Source organism: Pseudonaja textilis, chromosome 2 (genome assembly GCF_049901715.1).
Source record: "Pseudonaja textilis isolate UNSWEBS1 chromosome 2, rPseTex1.2, whole genome shotgun sequence".
NCBI classification, from domain to species: domain Eukaryota; kingdom Metazoa; phylum Chordata; class Lepidosauria; order Squamata; family Elapidae; genus Pseudonaja; species Pseudonaja textilis.
In genome coordinates, this window is record NC_141991.1 from 223,741,579 (window position 1) to 223,755,804 (window position 14,226).

The following is a 14,226-nucleotide window of genomic DNA, read 5'->3' on the forward strand; positions in this document are numbered from 1 at the left end:
AAATGGAGCTTGGGGAGGCCATGTGCATGGACTCCGTTTTAGCTGTCAGCAGGCTGCAAGAGGCTGCCACAGCCGAAAACGGAGTGATGTTGAGCTGGCCACAGGCACACCAGCACGCATCCCACCCCAGCCCCCCAAAGCCAAACACAACCCTGATGCAGCCCTCAATCAAATCAAGTTTGATATCCCTGCCTTAAAATATATACAATAGAGGATATAGTACATCTAGCTTTTTCTTGGGAGGTGACAGTATACATAGGAGAAACCATACAGAGACTACTGTATAAGGAAATTAGATTGAGAGGACATTTTTAAGTGCTTTAGCAAACAACGAGCTTCAACTTGGGTCTTTATCTAACAGGTGTAGTCCAACATTCTAATCATTAAGCTATATCAGTGCCATGTAATCACTTACATAAAGACATCATTCAGTAACTAGTCAAAGGAAGGAAGCTAATAAATCTAAAGCTTTTGAGGTGATGAGGATCTAAAAAGAATAAATATGATGCTGTGATACACATTTTCTATGTCCGATATGAACTCAGAATCACAGGAAAACTTTCCAACAGATATATGATGCAAAGGACAAGAGGCTAGGAGTGACATTTCATTTTAATTATTAGGAGTTTCGCTGATTAAGGCAGATGTATAAAAAGTAAAAACAAATTCTCAGCGAACAGGTAGTAGGAAAATGACACTGAACATGTTTTCCTCCAGTAAAATTCCTGTCTGAAACAGTAAGAATGTAGCTCTGTACCCAAGAACCTGGTGCCATTACTAGTGGGGTAGCAATGGAGTCTTATTTCCTCAGGAAGGGGGAAAAAAACAGAAATGGAAGGAAACTCCATACCTTAAAATGCTTTAGATATTCAGGCAGTCGAAGCACCTCATTTTCTTCTGGCGGTGTCTGCTTTGGTGCATCTTCTGAATCCTTGGAATCTTCTGGAGAAACCTTGGGCTCAGGTGCTAGGTGCAAAATGTCTCCCAGAACATCAACCTTTGCAGCAAAAAAGCAAAAAATGCCATGGATGTCTTAAAACAACATTAAAAAGTGTCATGTATGTGAATATTTTTCATAGTTTGTGCATCTTCCTTAACATTTTGAGAACAAAACATTAAAATTAAAAGCCAAACAAAACTTAGGAATTAAATCTGAACAACAGAGTGGTTTGAAAATATGATACATTACCTTAATTTTTTGTTTTTGTTTTTTTCCAAAACTCATGGTTTTAAGTGCAGAAAAGGGCTTAACTTTATGGAAAGCAAGTATTGTAAACTGAAAATATGAAATGCAATATATAACAAACTATTTAAAGACCAAAATAGTTTTAAAAGACTGAAAATATTAAGAATTTTTAGGTTGGTTTTTTCATGTTTGTATGTTGGTTGAAGACTGCTATTTGATGAACAGACCAAGCCTTTCTGAAATCACTACTGATTTTGACTCCAAATAAGTCACAGATGCTCTTTGCTGATAATAGTTTGAACCATTGTAACAATTACAAGAAGAGATTATAATGTATTATGTTATATAATGTCTATCTGAATCCCTGTTTTGGAAAGAAAAGGCTTCATATCATGTTGTCTATGATTTTCAACAGAATCCTGTACCTGTACCCTTTCTTTGATAACAGGTAAACGAAAAGGCTGTCTGAATGGAAATTTGAGCTACTCTGTACTATGAGTTTTTTGAATGTGTTTTCCAGAAGTTGCTATTCCTCAGCACTGCGGAAAGAGTTATTAGACTCAAGGAACGGGAAAGATCAGCTGCACTATCAATAACTGTCAGAATCAGAATCAGCAACGAGGTAAGGGCAAAGAAAGCATTTGTCTTGGCTTTCTGGAATTTTTTTTCCCTAAGGGGAAGGTTTATTTATTTATTAATCAATCAATTTTCTATACCACCCATCATTCTTACATGACTCTAACGATTTACAAAGAAAAAATGATAAAGTTATACAAAAGCCATAATTAAAAACAACAAATAAACAGAATTAAAACAGCGTTTAAAAGAACAATTGGAAAGCTGAAAAAGCAAAGGGAGCACTTTCAACCTCCCACGCCCACAAGATTGTATGACACTCTTGTCCTCCATGCCAGTAGTATTCAAGAAATACTTCAGTGCATATATAAAACAAAGCTATATAAAATAGTGCCGAGAATAGTAGCAACCCAGCTGCTGAGTCACAAATAGACCAGGCCACATTGGCTTAAATGAGTTTTCACTTACTGCTTCCTGGCAAAGCTTCACATCTTCAGGAAGTAAGGCCACATCCTCCATTACTTTCAAGGCTCTGTTCAGATATCCCGGGGTCCACATGAGCGGCATTAGGTGGTAAACAGCTCGCAATCCTTTCTGTAGCTCCACTTTACCTGTGATTTAACAGCTGTTGATGCCATTGCTTAAACCAGAAAACACAGCTAATGCGTGGGGGTCAAAGAGATGTGATGATGAATATGACACTAGAAACAATGTCAGCATTTTCTTTAAAAATGAATATGGAGTTCTAGGGGGTTGGCAGAAAATTTTAACTGAGATTATAGAATATGGAAAGGAATAGTTTAACACCTTCTTCTATGCAGGCCATAATAATAACAAAATCTCCGCCTCTATTATTGCAGTTACATTCAAAGCAGAAAGCAGGCACTATATGTATTAGCTGTCCCCAACCTTTCAGACTGGTGGCGGTGGCAGCGGCGGTGGCAGCAGCGGCAAGGAGGAGTGGGAGGGTATGTTTTTGCATGCAACCTAGGTCCCGGCCATGCACAAATGAAACTGTGTGCATTCACCTGCCATTTGCACACCCTGGTTCCCAATAGGCTGTGTACCGGTACCAATCCGCAGCTCGGGGGTTGGGGACCCTTGCTTCACAAAATTCCCAGAGGGATGTTAAGAAATCCATTCAGGATGCTTTTCAGTTTCTCCCTTTGCTTTTATAATTCTCTACAACAGGGGTCCTCACATTTGGCAATTTTAAGACTGGTGGACTTCAATTCCCATAATTCTCCAGCCAGCTATGAGAGTTGAAGTCCACAAGTCTTAAAGTTGCCAAGTTTGGAGACCTCTGCTCTACAATGTTGAAACAACATCTGTATAGTTCTTCTCGGAGAAGAGTGTCTGGTTTCAATAAGTATTTCTTGGCCTAGTTGAGATTAAATTCGATACTCTTGTTTAATTATTTGATTGATACAGTTGCATCACAACTAGTGACTTTGGGTGGTAAACAGGTTTAAAATAAAGTAAAAACAAATACAAATATTGGAAAAATGTAAATATTCAGTAATATTATAAACCAGGCTAAGACTTGGACTTAGACTAACTTTATTGTCACTTTGAATGTACACTAATCAGCATACATTCAAATGAAATTTTGTTGCATACAGCTCTCAAAGGGTCTCCACCTGTAACCAGGTCTTTATGGGTGAAGGCCAACCCGATGCCTAGAGTGTGAATGTTGCTTGACAGTGAAATGGGCAGCATATAAATTTCATAAATGAATGAGCATCTTTTATTCTTTTTACAAATATATTCCATTAGATCTGGCATAATTGCAAAATGCATATAGCACAATAGAAAATTGCTTCTGAGCATCAGAATGTTCAGGTGAATCTTTTGTCTACAGAAGTAAAGTGATTTGCTAAAGCCAATTCCTTTTTAAACTGATCAGGGAGGGATGTATTTTAAAGATTTGAAAATGCTAATCAAAGACAGATTTTCAAAAGGATAGCTGAAGTGGGATAAAAATGTGATGCTAATTGGCTTACAATTTTGATCTCTACTGCCACTTTTTAAACTGTACCATAAGGTAAAATCAGGATCAGCATCTAATCCCGATGTGTCATCTTCACTCTTATCAGAGCTGAGAAACCAATGCATGCAAAAGGGTAACTATCTAACACGTTTTGATAAGGCCTCTCTCTCACCTGAAGGTAGCAGGCCAATTAACAGCTATTCATAGGGGAGGGCAAGGGAATTTTAATGGAAACAATAAAGCCGCTGTAAAATATAAAAGATACTGAAACAGAGGGAATTCAGATATTGTATGCTGAATTTTAATCAAAAGATAAATGCCAGAATGAATGGAAGGGATTAGGAACTATCCCAGAAGGAACATTCTCTCTTCTTTAAATGTTAATTTATGGTTTCTAATACATACTAAATAATAATTGATTTCAGATAAATAGTTTCCCATACATACAAGTAGCATTATAAAAAAAAAAAACAGGGCTACAAGGAGGACATTTCAAACGTATCTTTCTCTGAACAGTCCGGCCCCAGTTCAAGTTGGCTCCAAGTCCTATTCAGCCTTAAACCAACACCTACTAATGTCCCTAGTAAGTTCGCTTGGAGGATACAGCAAAGGAATCTATAATGCTACATAGAAAATATTTAATCTTGGGGCTCTAGTTAGAAAATAGCCAGGGACTTCCTCATATATACCTAAGAAATCATGCTTACTTGTTACCATTTATCCCCTTTCTCGGATGAATATTTTGTCGGAAGATGATTGAGAAGACAACAGAAAGATAGATGATACCTTTTGGGCTTTTCAAATATTCAGTGGAACTTTGGCCAGCCAGGTGAATTTTGCACTATGTAGAGTGAATGCCAAAATGATTTGATTTAGTTTTAATTTTGTATTGTGTCAAGGCATGTTAGTATTTAATGGAAGAAATCCCATTTATTCCAAATGAATCAATAAAGCAATACAGAAGTATTATTTCAATTAAAATGTTGTTAAAACTTACCAAGAAGGGCAAGGCCATATAGCTGAGAACTAAGTCCTACAGTGTTAGTCTGCTTGAGGCCCACTAAGAACAGAGATGCTCCAAGGTTTTTCTCTTCTTCCCACTGAAAACAGGAAATATTGCTTGAAAAATGTGACAGCAGAACAGAGTTATACTCTATCTGTAATGTGCTTCAACAAGCCCTTCTTTAGATCTCATTTTAGGGCTCGCTGCACTCTAAACAGCCTTGGGCTTCATTAATAATTGGGTAGGGAATATCAGGGCTGCAAACTAGACGCTAAAGCAGGGCTGTCAAACTTTGGCAGCTTTAAGACGTATGAACTTCAGCTCCCAGTATTCCCCAGCCAACATGCCTGCCTGGGGAATTCTGGGAGATGAAGTCCACAGTCATAAAGTTGTTAGTTGGACACCCCTGCTCTGAAGTTCAAAAAAGAACTCATGTCAAAGCACTTCTAAAATATTGCTAAGACAACTTATGGCATGTCCCTTATGTAATGAAATGAGGAACTAACTTCAACTTGAAGTTGAAGTTCAACTTTCTTTTCCTTCTTTTCCTTCCTTCCCTCCCTTTCTCGCACTACATGTCCTCTCACACACAGAGAAAGGGGACAGCAATGTGAAAACAGCGACAGGCACAAACAGCAACTTCCTTCACTTGTGGATGTAAATATAACATTTCTTAAAAATCTCAAGACACAAATTTAGCTTCACTGAGCTTAGGACAGGGGTGTCAAACTCAAGGCCCATGAGCTGAATCTGGCCCATGGGGTGCTTAAATCTGGCCCACAGGGCCGTCCTTGAAACAGCAAAGGACGGCCTGCGGTGCCTCTACCGGCAAAAACGGAACTTGGGAGGACCATGTGCAGCCGTTTCAGGCTTCGTTTTCAGCTGCGATGGCCTTCTGCAGCCCTCTGCCAGCGAAAACGGAGCTGAGGGAAGGGTGCGCATAGCCTCCCCAAGCTCGGTTTTTACTGGCAGAGGGCTGCAGGAGGCCATCACAGCCTAAAACCGGGCCCAGGAACCCATTTTCACTGGCAGAATGCTTGGGTCACCACAGGCACCCCCAACACATCATGCTGGCCACACCCTCTGGCCATGCACCCTGGGGCCCAAGATCAAACACAACCTTGATGCGGCCCTCAATGAAATAGAGTTTGACACCCCTAGTTTAGGAAGAAAGTAAACTGTAAAAGTGAATAGTAGATCCATGATATACTTCAGTTTTCTCATTTTTTGTTGGGTTTTTTTTGCCAAGTTTACATACATTGCTCAATAAAATAAAGGGAACACAAAAATAAGACACCCCAGATCTGAATGAATGAAATATTCTTATTAAATACTTTGTTCATTACATAGCTGAATGTGCTGACAACAAACTCACACAAAAATTAGCAATGGAAATCAAATTTAGCAACCCATGGAGGTTTGGATTTGGAGTTACACTCAAAATTAAAGTGGAAAAAAACACTACAGGCTGATCCAACTTTAATGTAATGTCCTTAAACAAGTCAAAATGAGGCTCAGTAGTGTGTGTGGCCTCCACGTGCCTGTATGACCTCCCTACAACGCCTGGGCACGCTCCTGATGAGGTGGCGGATGGTCTCCTGAGGGATCTCCTCCCACACCTGGACTAAAGTATCTCTCAACTCCTGGACAGTCTGTGGTGCAATGTGGCGTTGGTGGATGGAGCGAGACATGATGTCCCAGATGTGCTCAATTGGATTCAGGTCTGGGGAATGGGCGGGCCAGTCCATAGCATCAATGCCTTCGTCTTGCAGGAACTGCTGACACACTCCAGCCACATGAGGTCTAGCATTGTCTTGCATTAGGAGGAACCCAGGGCCAACCGCACCAGCATATGGTCTCACAAGGGGTCTGAGGATCTCATCTCAGTACCTAATGGCAGTCAGGCTACCTCTGGCGAGCACATGGAGGGCTGTGTGGCCCCCTAAAGAAATGCCACCCCACACCATTACTGACCCACTGCCAAACTGGTCATGCTGGAGGATGTTGCGGGCAGCAGAACATTCTCCACGGTGTCTCCAGACCCTGTCACGTCTGACGCATGTGCTTTCATCTGTGAAGAGCACAGGGCTCCAGTGGTGAATTTGCCAATCTTGGTGTTCTCCGGCAAATGCCAAACGTCCTGCACGGTGTTGGGCTGTAAGCACAACCCCCACCTGTGGACGTCGGGCCCTCATACCACCCTCATGGAGTCTGTTTATGACCATTTGAGCAGCCACATGCACATTTGTGGACCGCTGGAGGTCATTTTGTAGGGCTCTGACAGTGCTCCTCCTGTCCCTCCTTGCACAAAGGCGGAGGTAGCAATCCTGATGCTGGGTTGTTGCCCTCCTACGGCCTCCTCCACGTCTCCTGATGTACTGGCCTGTCTCCTGGTAGCGCCTCCATGCTCTGGACACCACGCTGACAGACACAGCAAACCTTCTTGCCACAGCTCACATTGATGTGCCATCCTGGATGAGTTGCACTACCTGAGCCACTTGTGTGGGTTGTAGACTCCGTCTCATGCTACCACTAGAGTGAAAGCACCGCCAGCATTCAAAAGTGACCAACCATCATCCAGGAAGCATAGGAACTGAGAAGTGGTCTGTGGTCACCACCTGCAGAACCACTCCTTTATTGGGGATGTCTTGCTAACTGCCTATGCTTTCCACAGGTTGTCTATTCCTTTTGCACAACAGCATGTGAAATTGATTGTCAATCAGTGTTGCTACCTAAGTGGACAGTTTGATTTTACAGAAGTGTGATTGACTTGGAGTTACATTGTGTTGTTTAAGTGTTCCCTTTATTTTTTTGAGCAGTGTATATAGCAACATATATACTGATAGCAATAGTAGTAGTACAACAGAATGATTCTAACCATATTTATAATTATATTAGCTTATATTACAAATATGCTTCAGTTTCTTTAAATAGGACTATGAAGATAAGGAGATATTTGGGGAGAAGGAAGAGTAACCATGGGGTCAATCAAGGGCCACATACCAGCTGAAATAGGTTGGCAATTTAAATTACACCCAAGGATGTTAAGTCTCTTCAACTTGGCTTTAAATCATATTTTGAAAGTATGGACATGCAGCATTTGAGCATATTATTCTTTAGCCATAACCACAAACATTTCATTATGCAAGTAACTTACCGTAAGTTCTGATTTGGTTGCCAAATATTTGTACATAGTATAAAGAGAGAGAAGTTGGGTGGACACCTTACTGAAATCTTCCTGTATCATTATCTCAGTCACTGCAGCCATAGCATCTAAAAATAATAAAAACAAGCATTAAAATGGTTGCTTAAAATATATTATAATAATGATCCCACCAGTGTATTTATAGAAATGAACGTATCAAACTATTTCAGATTAACATGACATAAACAAGTGATTAAAAATCCCAGTGACATTATGGGGAAAGATAAACAATGTACAAATTAATATTATTTTAGGACTAATATATATATTTGACTGGATTCACATATATTTTAATATACAAATTAAATACCTATACTAATACCATTTATTAGATTTATAAATTAAGGAAGGAGAAATATTTTGGTTTTCTTTACCTAAACTATCATTGTCATCTGATTTTGAAGTTTTAAATTTTTCTGCTGTTCAGCTTTACATCTTGATTTTTCTTTTTCTACCGTGTTTCTCCAACAATACGACCCCCCCATAGGAAGACTCAGCATGTTTTCTAGGCATAAAATGAAATTAAGCCCCTACCCCCAAATTTAGGCCTAGTTTAAAACATGCAAAATTGGGGGTGGGGGGAAGGCAGGGGGGAACTTGCCATTAGGAGTGCCCCACGGGCAGCTACACCTCACCATCAGCCGCTCCTAACAGCCAATCATGGTGGAGCACAGAGGGATGGAGGGATGGAGCGGCGTCAGCGTGGATGTCCGGCAGCGTTTCAGCCACTTCTCAGGCCTCCGTAGCTTCCACGGTTCCCACAGGTGCTGGCACCTCTCTCACCAGCACCGTGTCCAACAAAAGCATCTGAGTCTCTCCCGCTTTCCCCCCGTCCCCGTAACAACAGGAAAAAAAAACATTTTGAGGTACCTGGGAGCACTGCGCACTGTGTTTTGGTTTAATCCCAAGTGGCTGGGTGGGCATGAGAAGAGCCAAGTGAGCGTTTCTGCTGCTGCTACCCTTGGTGCTCCAGCCTCGGGCTCTGCAAGTTTGCAAAAGTCCCGGTGCACAGCCCGTTCCTGCATTCCAAGCCAGTGCCGTCTCCAACAACAGCAGCAGCGGCGGCGGGAACCATGGGAGTTACGGAGGTGGCTCCCCACCCGAGAAGCGGCTGAAACACTTCCATGGTTCCCGCCACTGCTGCCGCTGTTGTTGGAGATGGCACTGGTGAGAGAGGGACAGCTGCAGCTTGGCCTGGGCACTTGGAATGCAGGAACGGGCTGCATACCGGGACTTTTGCAAACGTGCAGAGCCCAAGGCTGGAGCACCAAGGGTAGCAGCAGCAGAGACGCTCACTTGGCTCTTCTCACGCCCACCCAGCCACTCGGGATTAAACCAAAACGCAGCACGTGGTGCTTCCAGGTACCTCAAAATCTTTTTTTTTCCTGTTGTTACAGGGACAGGGAAAAAGCGGGAGAGACTCAGATGCTGCGCGGGGGGAGGGGGGGGAGAAATTAATTCACCCCCAAAAAGATGTCCTAGCCATTTTTTCAGAGCTCAAAAAAAAATAAGACCCGGCCTTATTATATGAGAAACACGGTAGAATCCAGGTGATCACATCCAAAATTCATTATAATCTGATCATGTAGCTCCCTCCAAGAGAAGTCCCATGTACTCATTATTATACTGTTGCTAGCATGGAAGATATTGGAATGAAAAATCAATTTAGTTTCCTAGTCATGATACTATAGTCTTCCCACAACCTGAAAAAAACAAAGCTGGTTTGGCAAAGGGAATTTGAATTCCTAAAACTGCAGAATAGTAGAATATCCTATTCAAATATCTGCTGACTTCACAATTTGATCTAATTCTTTGGGTAATATTTGGGTCAATTTCATTATTTTGGAACTGTGAAATAATGGGGAGACACTGATAACATATGAAATGAACTTGCACCACTGTTATTCTGGTTTAATTTAATATCTCTAAGTTTCTTGCACAAATTTTAATCATGTAATTTCAGGGATGCTACAACAGTCATTAAGTGCAAAAATCAGTTGTAAGTTTTCAGTGTTGTAACTTTGAACAGTTACTAAACAAATGTTTGCATTTTGAGGACAACCTATATATCTTTTTATGCGAAGAATTCAGTGTCATTGCATCAACTTTGCCACCTGCTTTACGTCTATTATCCCTTTCCTTTTTTAAAAAAATATCTATTCCTGAAATCATGGCAAATTAGTTAAAAAGAAATAGGCTCAAAAATGGCCACGTCCAGAAATTCAGAAACACACAATGCATATTAAGGGTGAAATACTTAATATATACATAATACCTAATGCTTAATAAATATGTGTTCCTTACTTTCATAGTTCTCATCTTTTATAAAAGAATCCAATAATATATTGAAGGTAAAACTATCTGGAATTATTCCAAACTGTACCTGGAGAAAAAAAATGAGCAGAGAACAAAGTTATGTTAATGTCGTACTTCTAGTAATTCTGAATAGTGGCCTGAACGCATGACATGGCTGAGCAAAACTAAAGAGATGTCTATCAGCAAGCATTCCACTTCTGTTTTGGCTTTCATAGGTGGACATGGGAACATAAAGAATTTGCAGAGCAGCTTGTGCTAGAAGAAAACAGTTGTTGTACCCATTGGCTAGCATAGGCTTTAGATCACTTGGCCACGTTAAATTTTCATACATTTCAGCCCTTGGCATTCTGGGACCGAAGCCCACACATCTTTAAAGTTACCACGTTTGAAAAATGCTACTTCAGCTGAGGCAGCATTAATTGACTTATGCTTCAGGAAATCCATGACAGCTTTCCCACCTCCCTTCCATTAGGCTAATCTTTTAATCAAGAAGAGAGGCTGAATTATACATTCAGCAGACCTCATGTTATGTTTTCTTTTCATCAGCAGCGATTAGGGCACATAACCATCTGGCTACGTGAATGTACCCAGCCACTTTCTACTTGTGAACTTTTACAGGGAAATTAGTACTCTTATTTTTCATTAAACACAAGCATGAGCTCTCACAGGGACACGTATTATATTCTCCAACACGCACTACATAAATGGCCTTAGCATTCCAAGCCAAGGAGAGATGGTATTCCGAAATTTCTGCCATTTCATTTTGTTTCCTGCTAAACTTTGGCACACCAGGAAAGAAGAACATGTTTTTGTATCCTTTCATCCAAGCCTTCAAAACTTTTAGCAATAAGAACCATTTCCTTTAATTGCACATTGACATTAAAGATATCTTTGTACCGCTGATTCAGGAGACCTCAAAAATCTAACTGGAGTGCCAGGCAAAAACATAAGACAGTAAATACTTCAAGGAATGTGGCTCTCGGAGCACAGGAAAATGGCTCAGACAGATATTTCTGCTTTTGTTCAAAATAGTTCTCAGTTAAATAAAAGTCATTCCTTTAAATGCTTACTGTAGTGTGTGCAGTCTGATTAAATAAATCAAGCTATTTATCAAATCCCTTAATAAACAAATTGATCACAATCTAGGCAAGTGTTAAAGGTATTCACTGATGGATTTCAGTGGGAGACACATAAGCAGGGGTTAAATTACCCTTTTTGAAATCAAGATAATATTTCTTTACTTGGGCCAGATCATATCCATAATATGTTAAAAAGGAACATAAAATGAACTCTATTTGTTCAGGATTTCAGCATAACTAATAAATGTCCTTTATAAAAAGACAAGTAAAAATAACTCTTACTTTAAATTTTAAAATAGCAAGGTAATCCTTTTATTGAGGAACCCAGATGCAGTGTGGAATATATTAATACATTCATTAATAAGATGAAATCACACATGCTCATTATTTGAATAGTTGCAATCCAAGCATTAGCATTTTTTTCAATAACACTATTTTCTGACATCCAGATATGTAGCTTAAGTGTTACAGAATGTGCCCCCTTCTTTGTTTTATGTTAAAAGATTAATATGTCTTCACAAATAAAGCCCACAATAACTATTTATGAATCTTTGTTAGAATATACTAAGAAATTTAAAAGCATCAAAGAGAAATGAAGTAAGGAATTATAGTGTTCAGCATTCAAATGTGAATGGAAGACCAATTGGGTATTTATATGTCAGTTCTCTAGTTCTAAAGTTATATTTAAATCAAAAATGATTATTTTGTGTCCATTGGACATTTGGATACATTTAAAATAAATCAAATAAAGAACTAGAGGGGTGCAGATCATTATTGCAGATGTGGTACTCAATACTTTTTGGCTTGATATGATACTCACCTGATGTGGCTCTATGCTAGAGGGTCCCTTCTATTAAACTATTTAGGTTATTTCATATATTAACACTGTTCAAAAAGAATTATTCTCTTTTGTAGATATTCTGGATCTTTTGAATTAAATATTAATGGTTCAGAAAGAATCAAGTGGAAAATGGAAATAGAAATCATGCATTTATGATCATAAAAAATTTATGATACAAGAACATCCGTTCTCACATCTATTATATAATGGTCTGATCAACGTAATTTTTGCTCTGATTGAATTAGAATTTTTCTCACCAGGAATCCCTGCAAATTATGGATTGACATAATGTTTACATTTTCCTTTTTTCCTTTTCCATTTTTATGCATGCTAAGAAGACTGGTTTAAAAATTAATAATTTAATACTGTAACGTGTCAAGAATTTCCCATGTAACATTAGTTTTGATGAGTACATGAGCAAAGTATGATTTTGTAAAGACATTTGTTTTTTTCTCTTTTGTTAGTTTCCTTTTTTACATACAAAATAAAATATAATAAAATTTAAAAACCTTGTTTTGTACAGTATACAAAGCTTTATCCTGTGCACCGAACTTAAGGCACTTCCTTATCCAGCTGTGGATGATCCAGTCTCTTAAATAAAAGCAATTAGGGCTGTGACGAAACCTAAGAGATGACAGAAACGTCTAGAATTATGGAGATTAATGCTGAATTGCAAGGTATATTTACTGCAAGGTGTAGTACATTAATTATGCATAAGTAGTATGAAAATGAAGATTTATTGATACTTAAAGAGTACCAATGTTATGAGATAATTAAGTCCATTGTGATACCTATTACCCATAACTGTTCAGTTCAATACAGCCAATGTTTCTAATTCTCAGTTAAATGCTGAAGCAGCTACTTTATTCCAAATGTAAGTCAATTGGATTTGAAATATTTAAATGAGATTTTGCAAATTCCTAATTTTAAAGTTTTAATTACTTGGGGCCATTTCATACATCACAATCCAATTGCTCCAGCTGTCAACTGGCAATCACAATCGATTCTGCCCATCAAGAAAATTACAGTATTTGAGAGACATGCAATTCAAAACATCTTTTGTCACATTCTCTCTTTAAATTTCAGATGAAGAACTGTTTAAATTCTAAAATGTAAATGAACAGAATAATCAGTTACAATGTAATAGAAAATCACAATTAGTCACCAGAAAAAAACTGCAGGAAAAAAACCCACGTAAAAGCAAGCTAGATTCAAAGCATCTTTCTTCCTCAGGGACTTACCACCAGAACCAACTATTATTCATATTAAAACAATCACCCTCTGCAGTTATTTTTTTCAGTTCAATGAAATTGAGAAACATGAAATATTTCAGAAATAAATAGTTTCTAACAAACAATTGTTATACCTCCATCTGAAATATTCCATTTAATTTTACTTTGTACCAGTAGCCTTCATAATTGCTTAATCCCCACTGGACAGTATTGAATGGCTGGGAATTGTTTTTTATTCCCCATTGTGACAAGCAGGTGGAAGAGTTCACTTGTGTCAGATGAAGCAGCATAGCCCAGACAGGGAGAGCAAATATTTCAAATGTTTAATTAGCTTGCATAAGTCAGCCTGGAAGTGATATTTTTCCAATTTTCAAGATTATGCTTTTACCACAGGCTGGCAGAAAGAATGTGTTTCTGAAACGTATGTTCTTAGCTTTTGATTTGTTCAGAACTTGACAGTTATCAAAATGCGAGAGAGAGAGAGAGAGAGAGAGGGAGGGAGAGAGAGGGAGGGAGAGAGAGAATGTTCTGCAAACATCCTAATGTGATAGATGGATGTTGTTATGGTTGCAGAAGGATCCGCCCTGAAATAATTAGTTCTCTGTAATGTATGATCATTAGAGGAACTTCTGCATGACCAGAGGCCCCCAGGGACTCTCTTCCCAAGTAGAAAAATGCTCTCCAGTAAGCTGTCCTGGAAATGCAAAAGCAGCTCTAAAAACAGCTTTATCAACTGCACAAAGAGATTGGTAAGAAGCGAGATGGCTAAGAATTTCAATTTTAACCTGAGAAACTAAA

At 39.1% G+C, this 14,226-nt stretch overlaps 1 protein-coding gene across 2 annotated transcripts in view; it reads right to left on the bottom strand.

The window, feature by feature from the left end:
- MRPS27 (mitochondrial ribosomal protein S27) overlaps positions 1–14,226 on the bottom strand; it is a 55,025-nt gene that overhangs the window by 13,441 nt on the left and 27,358 nt on the right. For both annotated transcript variants that reach the window (XM_026718247.2, XM_087927133.1), the window contains exons 5-10: positions 12,706–12,820; positions 10,265–10,343; positions 7,913–8,028; positions 4,750–4,852; positions 2,231–2,373; positions 851–997 (exon numbers count right to left, since the gene is read on the bottom strand). In XM_026718247.2, coding sequence (XP_026574032.1) covers positions 851–997; positions 2,231–2,373; positions 4,750–4,852; positions 7,913–8,028; positions 10,265–10,343; positions 12,706–12,820 — 703 coding nt within the window. The remainder of the gene's footprint in view (positions 1–850; positions 998–2,230; positions 2,374–4,749; positions 4,853–7,912; positions 8,029–10,264; positions 10,344–12,705; positions 12,821–14,226) is intronic.